The 13,710-nt window shown below is 34.1% G+C and overlaps 1 protein-coding gene across 9 annotated transcripts in view; it reads left to right on the top strand.

Moving 5' to 3' along the window:
- The window catches only part of LOC149540751 (putative transcriptional regulator SLK2), a 43,209-nt gene extending 29,922 nt beyond the window's left edge, over positions 1-13,287 (top strand). For all 9 annotated transcript variants that reach the window (XM_089801837.1, XM_089801844.1, XM_089801843.1 and 6 more), the window contains 4 exons: positions 1,058-1,158; positions 8,508-8,601; positions 8,715-8,784; positions 11,774-13,287. In XM_089801837.1, coding sequence (XP_089657963.1) covers positions 1,058-1,158; positions 8,508-8,601; positions 8,715-8,784; positions 11,774-12,759 — 1,251 coding nt within the window. In that variant the 3' untranslated portion in view covers positions 12,760-13,287. The remainder of the gene's footprint in view (positions 1-1,057; positions 1,159-8,507; positions 8,602-8,714; positions 8,785-11,773) is intronic.
- Positions 13,288-13,710: the final 423 nt, after the last annotated feature.

Genomic DNA, 13,710 nt, shown 5'->3' with positions numbered 1-13,710 from the left:
CAGGAATAAAAATAATTTCCAGAAGTATACACCATTCTCCAAGAACAAATAATATCCTGTCCAAAATATTTAAGGACTTTTCCCGGCAAGGTTGAAAGTAATATATCAGTATTATTACATCAGAATTTGCAGAAAACTTACAAACTGCCCAAAGACCAAAGGACTAACCCACCTAAACCTTCCATCTCCATTTAAATTTAAAATAAACATTTCAATATGGACATTTCTAAAATCTTCAACAAATTCTTCTTTCGTTCTACTCATGCAAAGCCACTCCCAACATTTGAAAGTTTGTCTGCGACCACATTAGCCTCTCTTAAACATGTTAATGTAAATTCTTTAAAGGAGTCTAGGAGAACTCTGATTCTTCTGATGAGTTTGTTGAAATTCCATGTCCCCATTTTACTGTATGCTATCCTATTATCTATAATCTGCAAATCTCCTTCCAAGTGCAACTTCCTAACCCCAAACTTTTTGCTAATTTCACTGCAAATATTGCCGCCAAGCTCTCTGCCTCATTGTTTGTCCCTAATTGTAATTGGCTTCAATCATCTGTATATTCCCCTGCTCATCCCTTATCACACATCCCGCACCTGAAGGGATGGGTTACCCTTCAAGGCACCGGCAGAATTTACCTTCATCCAACTCCTTTCCGGAGTAATCCAACCCATCTGTTTATCACTATGGGAGAGAGGATGAACCCTCACTTGCCCCTGAACGGGCCAACTTTTTGCAAATGTTGAAATAAGGTATATTTTGCATTAGGCTGTTGAAGAATCTTTTTGCTTGGGTTATACTGTTTAAGACTTTTCTTGCTTGGGTTATATATTCATCATAGTATATTAGCATGGTTCCATGAGCTGAGCCGACAGATGATGCTAGAGGTTTTGCATGGGATTGATTGTGTTGGTCACAAGTATGCACATTATTAATATTTCCTTTGCCCTATTAATATCATATGTGCATGCTTCTTTGTGCTCCTATGTATGTAATTGGATATGCCACAAAGAGTTACAATCTCTGGTTGCAATACTGAAATCAATCACTTCCTTTGCAGGTGAACCAATTGGCGATGGTGGCACAGAAGTATCAGAATGCTGCAGCACAAAGTGGGTCTTCTGGTCTCTCTGCACAAGATTTACAACAAAATTGTAATATGTAAGTCATTTTATTTTCTCATTCATTTTGTTTTGTTGAAATAGAATGATACCTTTATACCTGAATTTTGCTTTTGTTTTGTTTTATTTTTTAATCATAAAATATTCATGTATGAACATCTTTTTAACCAGTAAATACAAATAGGAATATGCCTATGTATTACTTCTCTTCTTTAATAGTAGAACTATTTAAATCAGTGGGCTTCCTGGAGTATTATTAACAAAATTAATAATCTTTAATTACCATTCCTTGTTTCTCAATGATATTTGGGTACATAAGTGACTACGAAGCCTCTTTGGAAATTCTAATAAAATTTGACATGGAATACAAAATATAATGCTTATAAAACTATAGGATGTGCAGGTTATTGTGTGTAGTCACTACATGAGATGCAATTGAGTTTGCACAGGGAGTTCGAAAATATTCTTATTGAGCTTAGTTCATAGACAGAGTTTCCATCCACATTAATTGGATAGGTTTTTGAAATGACATTATGTGTAAAGTAAAATTAGTATTATATCATACATGGCTAGAAATAGATGCATGGATACTCATGAATGCTGTCTCATACTGTGATATGAAAAAAATTGAAGAACAATTTGATTGCACTTTATTGAAGGTAGGTTAATCAGATTGTGCTATTTAAATTTGGGCTGTGGCAAAGCTGTCAATTTGAGGTGAATTTCTTTTTATCCTGTTGTTTCACCCTTGTATCAATCTTGTTTTTGTACAAATGCCGAAAACAAATATGATTACAAAATTTGTTATAACCAAATCCATGCACCAGAATTAGAACAACTAATTTAGAAAATAAGAAATTACAAAGTGGAGCCCGCCACAAAACCCAACCTAAAATACTTCAGAAACCCTAAATGTACACATTGTTGTTTTGCATTTACTACTCATCAAAATAGAAAGAGGTAGAATCTAGGAGAGGTAGAGAAAAGCTGTTTATGTGAAATTTCTAATGAAGAGAAAACTGGGTACATGTATTTTACATTTAAGTTTTATTATTTGTGCATGACGAATTCAAAGCAAGGTTGCCAAGAGACCTTAGTGACAATGTCATGGGAGACTGATAACTATACTGGTACGTCTATTTTTTTTAAAAGTAGGAAATGGAGGTACATGGAAATGCCATAATAAAATATAACAAAATAATAATTAAAAAATATATAATATATAATAAAAATATAATATTCCTACATAAAGATGTAAAAATATAAAATATTTAATTCTTTTCTTATCCTGTAGCTTGACACATGCTTAGGGTTTCTGCCAATTGGAAATAATAATAATAATACTTGTAATATGCAATGATAAACTGATATGTTGTCAATGAATGGTTACAATTATTGACATGTAATGCAATAGATGAATTTTCTAGTAGATGCATCATGCTAAAGCATGCTAATAAAAGTGTCCAACCTTGTTCTCAGCCCCCATCTTTGTGACACTCGTGTTGTCTCCAGTTTTGATCAGAACCTTTATAGTTTAATGTGTCTTGTTTTACCCTTACTCAGAACTGTTTGGTCCATTCTTGCTTCTCCCGGCTCCTTTTCGACTCCTCTTATTGTGTTTTTTACTGTTCAATTTTTAGAGTTTTTTCTTTTGGGCGAGGGAGATGGCAGGAGTCTGTTTAGGCATGTCTCTTGCAAGCATGGATATCTTGACTGTGTGTTTTGTACATTCCTGAGCCGTGTCCCTGTCCCTGAGATGCATCTCATGGGGTCAGAGACATGTCTACAGTCTATCTGCAACGTTGATTTAAAGCAAATTGTGTTATAATTATTTTCAATTTGTTTATTATTTTAACTTTTTTGATCTTACATATTGAACCACAGGATGATGCCTTACATTGGAAAACAGAAATTAAAAAAATTGAGAGAATTTAAGAAATTTTTTGTTTCAAAAAACTTTCATTTGTATTTTTGAGATTAAACAGTTAATTTGTTTTTGTTGTTTGGCTATATTGTGTTAAAAAATGATTGTTATATTTTTTGTCTTGGCCTTTTTATAGTTGCAATTGGGTGCAAAAAATATTCTTTATAGGGGCTGAACATTTTGCTGCTTGTTTGCTGGTCTCACTGCATATTTTTGCAGTGCAACATAGTTACAATGGCAAGAATTACAAGGATGACTTAATGTAGGGAACAGATAATGCAAACAAGGGGCATGAAGAAGAATGAGGAGATGTTATCTCAAAAGGATAGTTCAATTGAGTACCGCAGAGTTTGATTGTCCTTCTAAGATATTGACCCCATAGGACAAGGGCCATTTAGCAAGAAAAATCCATTGTGACATATTCCATCATCAATAATACAAAAAACTCATGTAAGGTAGGGGTTGAATTGTCTCACTTCCTTTAGGACTTCTAGTCACATTTCTATTTTTATGCCGCATATAGTTTCAGCTTATAGGGTGTGCAGAGTGGAGCCTATGCGGAAGGAAAAGAAAGGCTGTGGTTTAACTTCAAATCCAGTTATAGATACATTAGATGCGTGTGATTGAGAGGGGAGGTACATCATGCCACAGAAAGGTCATCATGGTTTTAACTTCTAATTCAGTTTTGGATACATATGATTTAGAGGAGGTACATGGTGCCACTGGAAATATTTTCTTTGCCTATGACATTATTTCATGTTGCCTGCTTTCCTTTTTTCAAGGAAGCAATGCCTAAAGTTGCCAAACTAGCTGCATTTTATGCATTGTGTGTGTCAAAAATTGAGGACTAACATCTTGGACAAAAATGATTCCAAATCAAATTTGTTGGTGTAGAAGATGAGAGGCAGATTGGTGTCTCATAGATGCAGTATCATTGGAGATGGGTGGGGATCTATTTCAATGTTACAAGCTTATTAGTATTATGGTATAGTAATGGCGGCTTTATTTATTTAGGAATCGACTGCCCCAGAAATGCTAGGATGCTGAGTTCTAGTTTCATACTTGGAGAGATTCTTTTGTGGAGGTTGATCCTTTCTATTCACTAGACCTCATATTGTATACATGCAATATCAGACAAATAATGAACTCAAAAGATATTTAAAAAAATGAGAACGATAAAAATTTCCATGCAATATGCAAGTGAGGTGCTTATGGTCATTTGTGATCACCACACCTCATTGGCACTTTTCCAGTCCTTTCAATGCAGGTCAAATAGTTATGCAAGATGCAAGGGATGTGAACATGTTCATTTGCAAACACATATCATAGGACCAAATTTGCACTTTTTGAATATCTCAAACTAATAGAGATTCAATTTGCATCCCACTTCATTCTATTGCAAATGATGTTTGAGTTGCTGGAGAGCTTGAAACATATGGTCATTGTGACACAAGAGTGGATGAGTTTGGGGGAAATTAAGACAAAGTAGGGAAAGAGGGTGAAGGAGGTTGTGGTCAGGTGTGAGATATATTACATCTATTGTATCTCCTGTTTTCAATTTCATTAGATATGGGGTTTTAATTGTTGTAGCCTTATAGAAATATGTAAATATAATAACATGTTTGGTCAGATGAAGATTTCAATTTCTGAGAGATACACCACCGTAGAGGTCTACCACATGAATTTTCAACTCATCATTTAGTGAAGCTGGGAGAATCAAAACATATCTTTGCAGATGGTCAGATATACAGTAAATTTAACATGTTTAATGAATTGAATAAATATATCTCTTGCCACCAAGCTCCCAAGGGTGATGCTATAGTAAATGTGCAGACAAGAGTAGGTACACCCAATATGAGCAAAATGCTTGATTGTTAGACTGAGCCACTTTGAATATTAAGCCTTCAAAAGTATCAGAACAACAATAAATTTTGTTGTGGATATCTAATATCTTAATCTAACTACCACTGCTTATCATAGGTTGGCTATTATCACAAATTTTAAATCTTTAAAAACAAATAATGAAGATGATGTGCTAAGGGTGTAACAAAATGATACATTGAGTGGCCATGTATAATTGTTTCAATTGACGTGGAGGAGGTGAATTAAGGCCTGTATTGGAGTTGAGTCAGTCAGATTTATGAACTTGATAGCAGCAGAAGTCCAGCAATGGTAGATAGGTTCAGGTTGGGGCAGGAGAGGCTAGTTAGCTGGTGATGACTACATGGCTCCCCAAGATTATTGCATATATTTGGCTTATGTATCCTCTTAGAGTTCTATCTCCTTTGTTGTCAAGAAGAGTATTTTGACACGCGAATTTATTCACTCCTTCAAGAGTATCAAATTTACCTTCAGTAAAACAGTGAAGCTTGTTTCTGTTCAAAATGCCATGGGTCTTGGGTCTCAGTTATTACAAGACACCCAAGTATTATGAGAGCCTAACGATACAATATGTTGCAGAGCCTTAGGAGCTGGTATAGTTGACAAAGAGTAGGATGTGCAGTCAAAAACGATTGGGGTTTTGTTGCAGGATGCGATTGAGTCTAATGGTTCTAGTGTTGAGAAGCAGCTTCTGAGATATCCATTAGATGATTCTCAAATATTGGAGCTTGTTACTCGATGTATTCATGGAGTATGTATAAACATTTCTTTTTTTCTCATTGTCATTTCTCAGCTCGTGCTTTTGACTACTTAGCATGTAACTTTAATTGGATACATGTTATGATTGTCAGATGGATTATATAGCCACTGGATTGTTACTGTGTATAGGACCTATTGTTTTTGGGATTACTTTTTAAATTCTCATATTCTTTTAGCTTCTCCAAGGTTTTTTCAGTATAGTTTTATTTTAAAATGGGAATATTGAGTTTTTTATATATTATTTTAAATATTTAATAGCTGTTTCCTGTTATCCTTATATTCTTGGAAACTTTTGATTTCTCCCAAACTGTGTCCCAATCCCCAAAACCCAGCAAAATGGTTTATATCTTTAGCTTTTGGGCTCTCAACTTAAGCCACGTGTTATCCTGATCAAATTTAATTTAGTGTGATGGACAAATAAACTTTTATATGGTCATGCTGTCTCCTAATAAAGTATGGGTTGTTCATTTACCATAAGCATTTGTACCTTGTATGTTTCATGCCTAGTTGAAAGTATGTGCTGTATGAAAGGGATATTAATTTGGATGGATAGTGAATTTAACATGGTCATACAAGTAGGGTCAAATATAATAGGAACTAGGTTAGTATAATTGTTTTGTATGGTCAGTAACACATTTCAATGATTTGTGCTGTTCTTGTTTCTGTCTTCTTAAATTATGGTCAAATTTTTTGTAAAGTAGTTAAGTCTGAACCAATCCTTCAATTTTTTGAAGATGTGAAAGGGCTAGGAATGTCAGACAGAATACTTCTTGGACAAAATGATAGAAAACTCTCATCAGTTGGAAGGGACTGGGCAGCACCTTTAGAACTGAGCGAGTGGGCATCTAAACCATCTTGTCTCTATTTATCTTTGAAATATTAGATGATACTTGAATCACTGTAAAAAGGACGAAAATCCTAATTTAATTATTTAATATTAAGCATTTGTTTTAAGAAAATCATTCCTTGTCTTTTTTTGTTCTATTGTATTCAAATTTGAAAATATTTGTGAACAAGCAATGCACAATAGCAAGTACAAACAGCAATGTTTGTTAAATCCTTAGTAAAGATGAGATTAGTTGTTCTGAAGTTTGTGCAGTCAATATGTGTTGTTTGTGACAGTCACTATGGGTGTTTATAAAATATTTGGTTTTAGCAATGAGGATAAATTGGTTGGAACCAGGCAGATGATTAATTTTATGCTGAAGTTTGTCAGTACTGAATACCATGGCTCTCAATGAATACCATAAGCTCAATTGCTTAGGAAAATCCTGTGTGTCATATAATTATGCAGATAATAGAATACAGAACATACAATTAAAATTTGAATTCCATTTAGTGAAAGTGTTGAACAAGAAGGAATGCCAAAATATGACCATGTTACCAACAAAGTGAGGATGTGCTATGTTATTTTCCTGAACTACAAGTTTTGCTCTGAAATTAACAATGTTCCTGATGCAACCATACAGGAATTTGAACATCAATGTTTCGGGTCAAACTGATGATGGACCATTGAGTTTGATCTGACCAATTGATGTGAAAAAATTACATGGTTACATCCAAAAGTACTTACGATTGTATTATTTGGAGATGATGGATCATGGAGTTTGATATGATATATTAATGTAAGAAAACTGGCATAGCTGCATCCAGAAGCATTCTTGACTTCATTAATACAGACTCTGGAAATATCACGTATCTGGTAGCTTTATCCTGGTTAAATTTTTCAAACAATCGTGACAAGTGAACTAGAACTTAGGTACATAAATTCAAGAAAATCTACATTGAGTTTGTTTGGATAAAACAGGCCCTTGTTGCATCTTAAGAATAACTAAATATTAATTTCATCAAACAATTGTAAATGGGAGCTCTCTGCACTACCTAACAGTACTTGACTTGTTTGTGATATTAAGATATAATATTTAACAATAATCTGTAGTAATTCTACTTATGGTTATCATCATATCCTATATATTATAGAGTAAGATTAGTAATAGTGAAGTATATCAATACACAAAATTATAATGAATAATCTTTGCGATTTCTGCTTACCTTTGTTGGTTTTGCATGGGGCATGTATATAAGGAAATCTAAAAAATAATGCCACACTGCTTTCGAGAATACCAATACAAATTTTAAACTGCACAACTAGTAAAGCTACCTATTAGTAACTTTGGGCACTCAGATGTTGGGGCAAGGTTTAGTTATGTTTTGTATGGTACACAGTTGTCTTCTGGCATCTTGTTGATTATGTTACGACAATATTATACGCACTCCCAAAATATGGAAACTATACCCTTGCTACATTCACTAGCAAATTGAATCTGTGAGCTTTTATATATTCATATTCTTGATTTTTGATTTCAGATCAAGCTTGGTAAGGCTTTGGGGCAATTAAGCAGGATGCTTCATAGGTTCTCATTTATGGATGTATTTTGATGTGATGCCTAATAGAACACATAATATGGAATGAAATGAATATTGGAAAAGTTAATATACGTTAACATTTTATGCTCTACCATGAAATTTGGGCTAGAATGGTTTGCTTTATCAGAAAGCTTGTGCTAGTTATTTTTGTGCTTGAATTTTGGGAGTTAAATTCAAATCTTATATTTGTACATTGAATACCATACTGAGTTTCAATTATGAATTAAAAATTTAGAAAGAAATGCAATGCAAAAGAGTTCCTTTGTGATGCTAGAACATCCCAGAGGCAAATTGCATTGTGGAAATACATGGCATCTTGGGTAAGCAGGTGTATAAGAAATGTCTGAGCAAACTGTATGATGATATGTTTACTCTGGTGGGTTGAATGGATGTTTCAGGTTTGTGACAACTGGGCGGCAGCTGGCACGTAATCTAGAATTGCAGTCACTGAATGACCTTGGCTTTTCCAAGAGATATGTTCGCTGCCTACAGGTTTTAACTGAATTGCTTTTGTTGTGTTTTATGAATTAATTGTACATGCTCTTATTCTCAGGGATTAGATACTTAAATTTTATGAAGGCTTATGTCTTTTGTGGCTTGAACAGATATCGGAGGTGGTGAACAGTATGAAGGATCTGATTGACTTCAGTCGGGAAAATAGCATGGGCCCAATTGGTAAGCATGTTTGCTAGTTTTTAACAATTCCATTTTGTTGCAGTCCTATAATTGATCCTTTCCGTATGTCTAGTTTACTGTCTTAATGGGAATAATACTAATTAATACCTGCTTGGAAAGTTTGGTTGTTCACTAGTGTTTGATTGGTTTCTTGGTTGGATCTTGGCCTTCATGATGTTTTACTGTTGTTGGAAGAGCATGCTTAGAATGATCCTAGTCTGCGCTGCCCATGGAAACTATTTTTGCTTTACTTCAACTTATGGTGGTATAAATTTATTATTTCCCTGGACTGGGCTACCTTTATTAGTCTTCTACAAGCCAGTTGGTATCACTATCAAACATTTTGTGGAACTAATAGTTATGGAGCTATGGGACAAAGATGTTTGGAAGAATATAGTTGTACTTGGTTAATTTGGAAGTCATTAAAACTTGTATGTCAATGCTTTATTTTTGAACTATAATATAGAAAATTGCGAGTCATTTAAATTGTGAAACTGAACACTAATGTAACTCTTCAATTTCATTAAGTTTGATGATTCTATCTTAATTCTTAATTTTTCTATTTGATTGTCATCTTCATTTTTTGTATGTAGGTTATAATTTATTATTTGTTTTCTTGAGAATTAATGTTAGGGATCCTAGACCTTCAGAATAATTAAGGGAAATCTGTTAACCAATAGCGTCTTGGTAATTACTAATTATTAATATTGATGTTTAATCAGTCCAAAGTGTACAGCACTTCACATCACAGTACAGTACAGTACAATACTTTACAATACATAACAAACATTACACTAAAATTTTGTTCAACGTGTTTATGTATTAATTTATTAAATATGTCTGGACCATGTAACTGTCCTCTATTTTTGGTTGAGGTTAAGATGCTTGGTAGCATTCCATTTATTCGGGTTTGAAATGGGAAAAACTCAGGAAATAAATAACAACATACAAGTTATAAAAATGGGGAAAAATTACTTATAAATGACAGCATAGGATTTTTACCTAAGAGGGTTTCTATAAAAGGTATACAGATGGCTAGAAAATCTTATCTTCTTCTATCATGAAACATAGCAGGGGTAGCACTGTGTTTTAACCTAAATCCCTGTTATGGTTTAAAATGTTTGTTTTAAAATTTAAAAGAAATATATTCAAAATAAAATGAATAAAATGATTTTTCTCTCTCTCTAATCCTATATAAAAGGTGCTCCGTCTTCCTTCGCTCTGTATTTATTTGTCTCCTAGTGTTTATTTGAGCAAAAAAAAGGAAGATAAATCATAGTACCATTGCCCTTCATTTAAGTATCCACAGAATTATAACTTCAACATAATTGCTTGTTCTATGAGGGAATATCTTTGTTAGATTACTAGCAGTAATGATTGTTCATTTAAATTGTGAAACTAAACACTAATGTAACTCTTCAATTTCATTAAGTTTGATGATTCTATCTTAATTCTTAATTTTTCTATTTGATTGTCATCTTCATTTTTTGTATGTAGGTTATAATTTATTATTTGTTTTCTTGAGAATTAATGTTAGGGATCCTAGACCTTCAGAATAATTAAGGGAAATCTGTTAACCAATAGCATCTTGGTAATTACTAATTATTAATATTGATGTTTAATCAGTCCAAAGTGTACAGCACTTCACATCACAGTACAGTACAGTACAATACTTTACAATACATGACAAACATTACACTAAAATTTTGTTCGACGTGTTTATGTATTAATTTATTAAATATGTCTGGACCATGTAACTGTCCTCCATTTTTGGTTGAGGTTTAGATGCTTGGTAGCATTCCATTTATTCGGGTTTGAAATGGGAAAAACTCAGGAAATAAATAACAACATACAAGTTATAAAAATGGGGAAAAATTACTTATAAATGACAGCATAGGGTTTTTACCTAAGAGGGTTTCTATAAAAGGTATACAGATGGCTAGAAAATCTTATCTTCTTCTATCATGAAACGTAGCAGGGGTAGCACTGTGTTTTAACCTAAATCCCTGTTATGGTTTAAAATGTTTGTTTTAAAATTTAAAAGAAATATATTCAAAATAAAATGAATAAAATGATTTTTTTCTCTCTCTAATCCTATATAAAAGGTGCTCCATCTTCCTTCGCTCTGTATTTTCTTTTTGTCTCCTAGTGTTTATTTGAGCAAAAAAAAAGAAGATAAATCATAGTACCATTGCCCTTCATTTAAGTATCCACAGAATTATAACTTCAACATAATTGCTTGTTCTATGAGGGAATATCTTTGTTAGATTACTAGCAGTAATGATTGTTGCAAAACAGTTAATTAACATGAAGCTGACAGGACACGTGCTTAGAGTTGAAGACTATATGTTCGTTGAACTTTCTGAGATATAGAGATGGGGTTCATGCCGATCCAGGCCCAGCCAACATAAAGCTATTGTGCAGCATCAGACTGTTTAATCTTGCTCTTTGCTTCATTTTTATTTTGAGTTATTTTGAAGCTTTGCTGGCCAAACTGCGGACATGTTTTAGACATTCAGAACTTGTTAAAATGATTGATGTACTTCAGGAAATTGTTATAAATCTATTTTTAATGAAGTATTTGCAGTCATGCACAGAATTCATTTAAGATTATTAGAGAGCCAGTTGTGTGTTTTAATAAAATGTGGTATCATAGTCATGTATATTTCTTTCCTAGGTGTGCTTATGACCTGGCTAATGTGGCTTTTGAAGTGGTTGCGGATGTATATCCTGTTCAGATATATTTTGGTCTAGGAACTGGACTTTGCTTGACTTAACATGGTTGATGCCTAATTTCCTGTTCCTATTTGACATTAAAATACTGTTTGATATACGTGTGTCACAGATGGTTATGTTTGATTTTTTATGTTTTCAGAATGATTGTGTACTCTAGCAATAGTCTTGTGGAATGTACTTGAGGAATTCTGTGTTGCTTCCATACATCTATTTTTTAAAGAAATCACTGGTTTATTGTATGTTATGATTGCAGCAAGTTTAAATAATTTCCCTCGGCATACTGCTGCCTCTAAACTCCAAAGTCAGCAGATGCAGCAAGGAGACCCTGTAACAAATATTCAGGGATCAACACCAGACCAAAACAGCATGAAAATAAATCCTATGCATGCAAATGGTCAAATGACTAATCACCTTGGTGGAAGTGTCAATAACTCATCTCACAATTCTGCAGCCCTGAGTAACTATCAGAACCTTCTACGCCAAAACTCAATGTCTACTTCACAAAATAATTTACAGCAAGAAGCATCTTGTTCATTTGGTGGATCAAGTCAAACCCCCCAGTGCAATAACTTGCAAAGTCCTCATTCTATTTCATTTCAGGGTGCATTGTCCTCAATGCCTGGAACCCTTCAGAATGCTTCTCTTATTGGTTTGTCCAATTCCATTCAGCAAAACTCTGTAGGTGCAAATTTGCTGCAGCAAACACATCCACAGTCATCTCAGGTCAGTCCACATATTTCACAGCATGTACTGCAACACCTTATACAAGAAATGATGAATAACGGAGGTTCACCACAACAGGCATTGGTTGGACAAGGTTCAAATGGAAATATTGCAGGGAACATGCTAAACGGTTTAAATGGATCGGGAAGCCTTGGCATTGGATCTAATGCAGTAAGAAGTGCTGGAATGATAGGCAATGGGTTGGCTTATGGAAACAACAATATTTCTAACATAGCTGGAAATACTGCAGGCAGTCTGGGTGGAACAGGCAATCTAATCCCAAGCAGAAGCAATAGTTTTAGGAATCTAGCCAATAATTCTGTGCCTGTGGGCAGCATTGGATCCAGTGGTTTTGGTGGAAGACTCAACTTGGGTGCTGTAGCTCAGTCGCAAGACATCCACTTACAAGATGTGGTTCAAGACCTTCCACATGACTTCACAGATAATGTCATTTCAAATGGTTTGGGAGGAAACAGTGATTCTGGTGATATGTCATATGTCTGGAAGTCCTTTTGATGCTAGTCATATGCAACAGCTAAGCACTTGGTTCTTATAGCACTTGCATTTTACATAATTTATATAGATGGAGCATTTGGGCAAATATGTGGAAGTGTAATGTTACAATTCTGAATTTTGTGGTGGCATTTCGTTGGTTGGAGTTTGATATTAGATTTCACAAACAGATTTAAATTATTGGAGCTGGCAGTTATTCTCTCATAAAAGGATATATTGTAACTTTACCCTGGTTAAGGGGACACTCATGCATCTTCAAAGAGGAGTGTTTTCTTCACCATAACCATCTCCATGTCAACATTGTATAGTACTTCGGGCTTTGGTTTCACTGCCTCGTATACATTGTTTGTAGTTTTTGTTTTTATAAAAAGGGCAGTTCTCTCTTGTTTAAACATTTTCCTTTCAGCCTAAAGCTATTGGCAATGTGTATTAAGATCAAGTGTGTTCAGTGAAAGTCTGCCCAGCGTATCCTTTCATAACAATATAGCAATCAGTGCAACATAAAGATGGAATCTTGGTGTTTTTTTGTTATCTGTCATCTCTAGCTTCTCTCTGCCCATCTTTTAAAACAAAATGAATGCTGCGTTGCATTTTTCCTAATTTTTCATTTTTATACGAAGTGCATGCAAACACTAATGACATTCTGGAACTTTATAACCTCTCGTAAGAATGTCATGGATTTTTACACTTGTTTTGGCATCTTGAAGGTGTACACCATTTTAACTTAATGTCTAATACTGTCATAGATAGAAGTAAAACCTGAATTTGAGTAAAAACGTGTATGAATTAAGAGGTATCATATTAGCAAGGATTCATTGAAGGAACAAGCAACTAAATAATCTATGGATCAAATCCTCTCGATTTGAGTGAAAATGCATTCGAGTTAAATCAGGCATTATCACAATGATGCTGTCATACAACGTAGATTCATAGGACGGAGCGAGTAAATAAACC

This window comes from Cupressus sempervirens, chromosome 9 (assembly GCF_028749045.1).
Source record: "Cupressus sempervirens isolate cs-2001-9-10 chromosome 9, ASM2874904v1, whole genome shotgun sequence".
Taxonomy (NCBI): Eukaryota; Viridiplantae; Streptophyta; class Pinopsida; order Cupressales; family Cupressaceae; genus Cupressus; species Cupressus sempervirens.
Note: the sequence above shows the minus strand (reverse complement) of the source record. Positions and strands in the feature narration are given on the sequence as shown.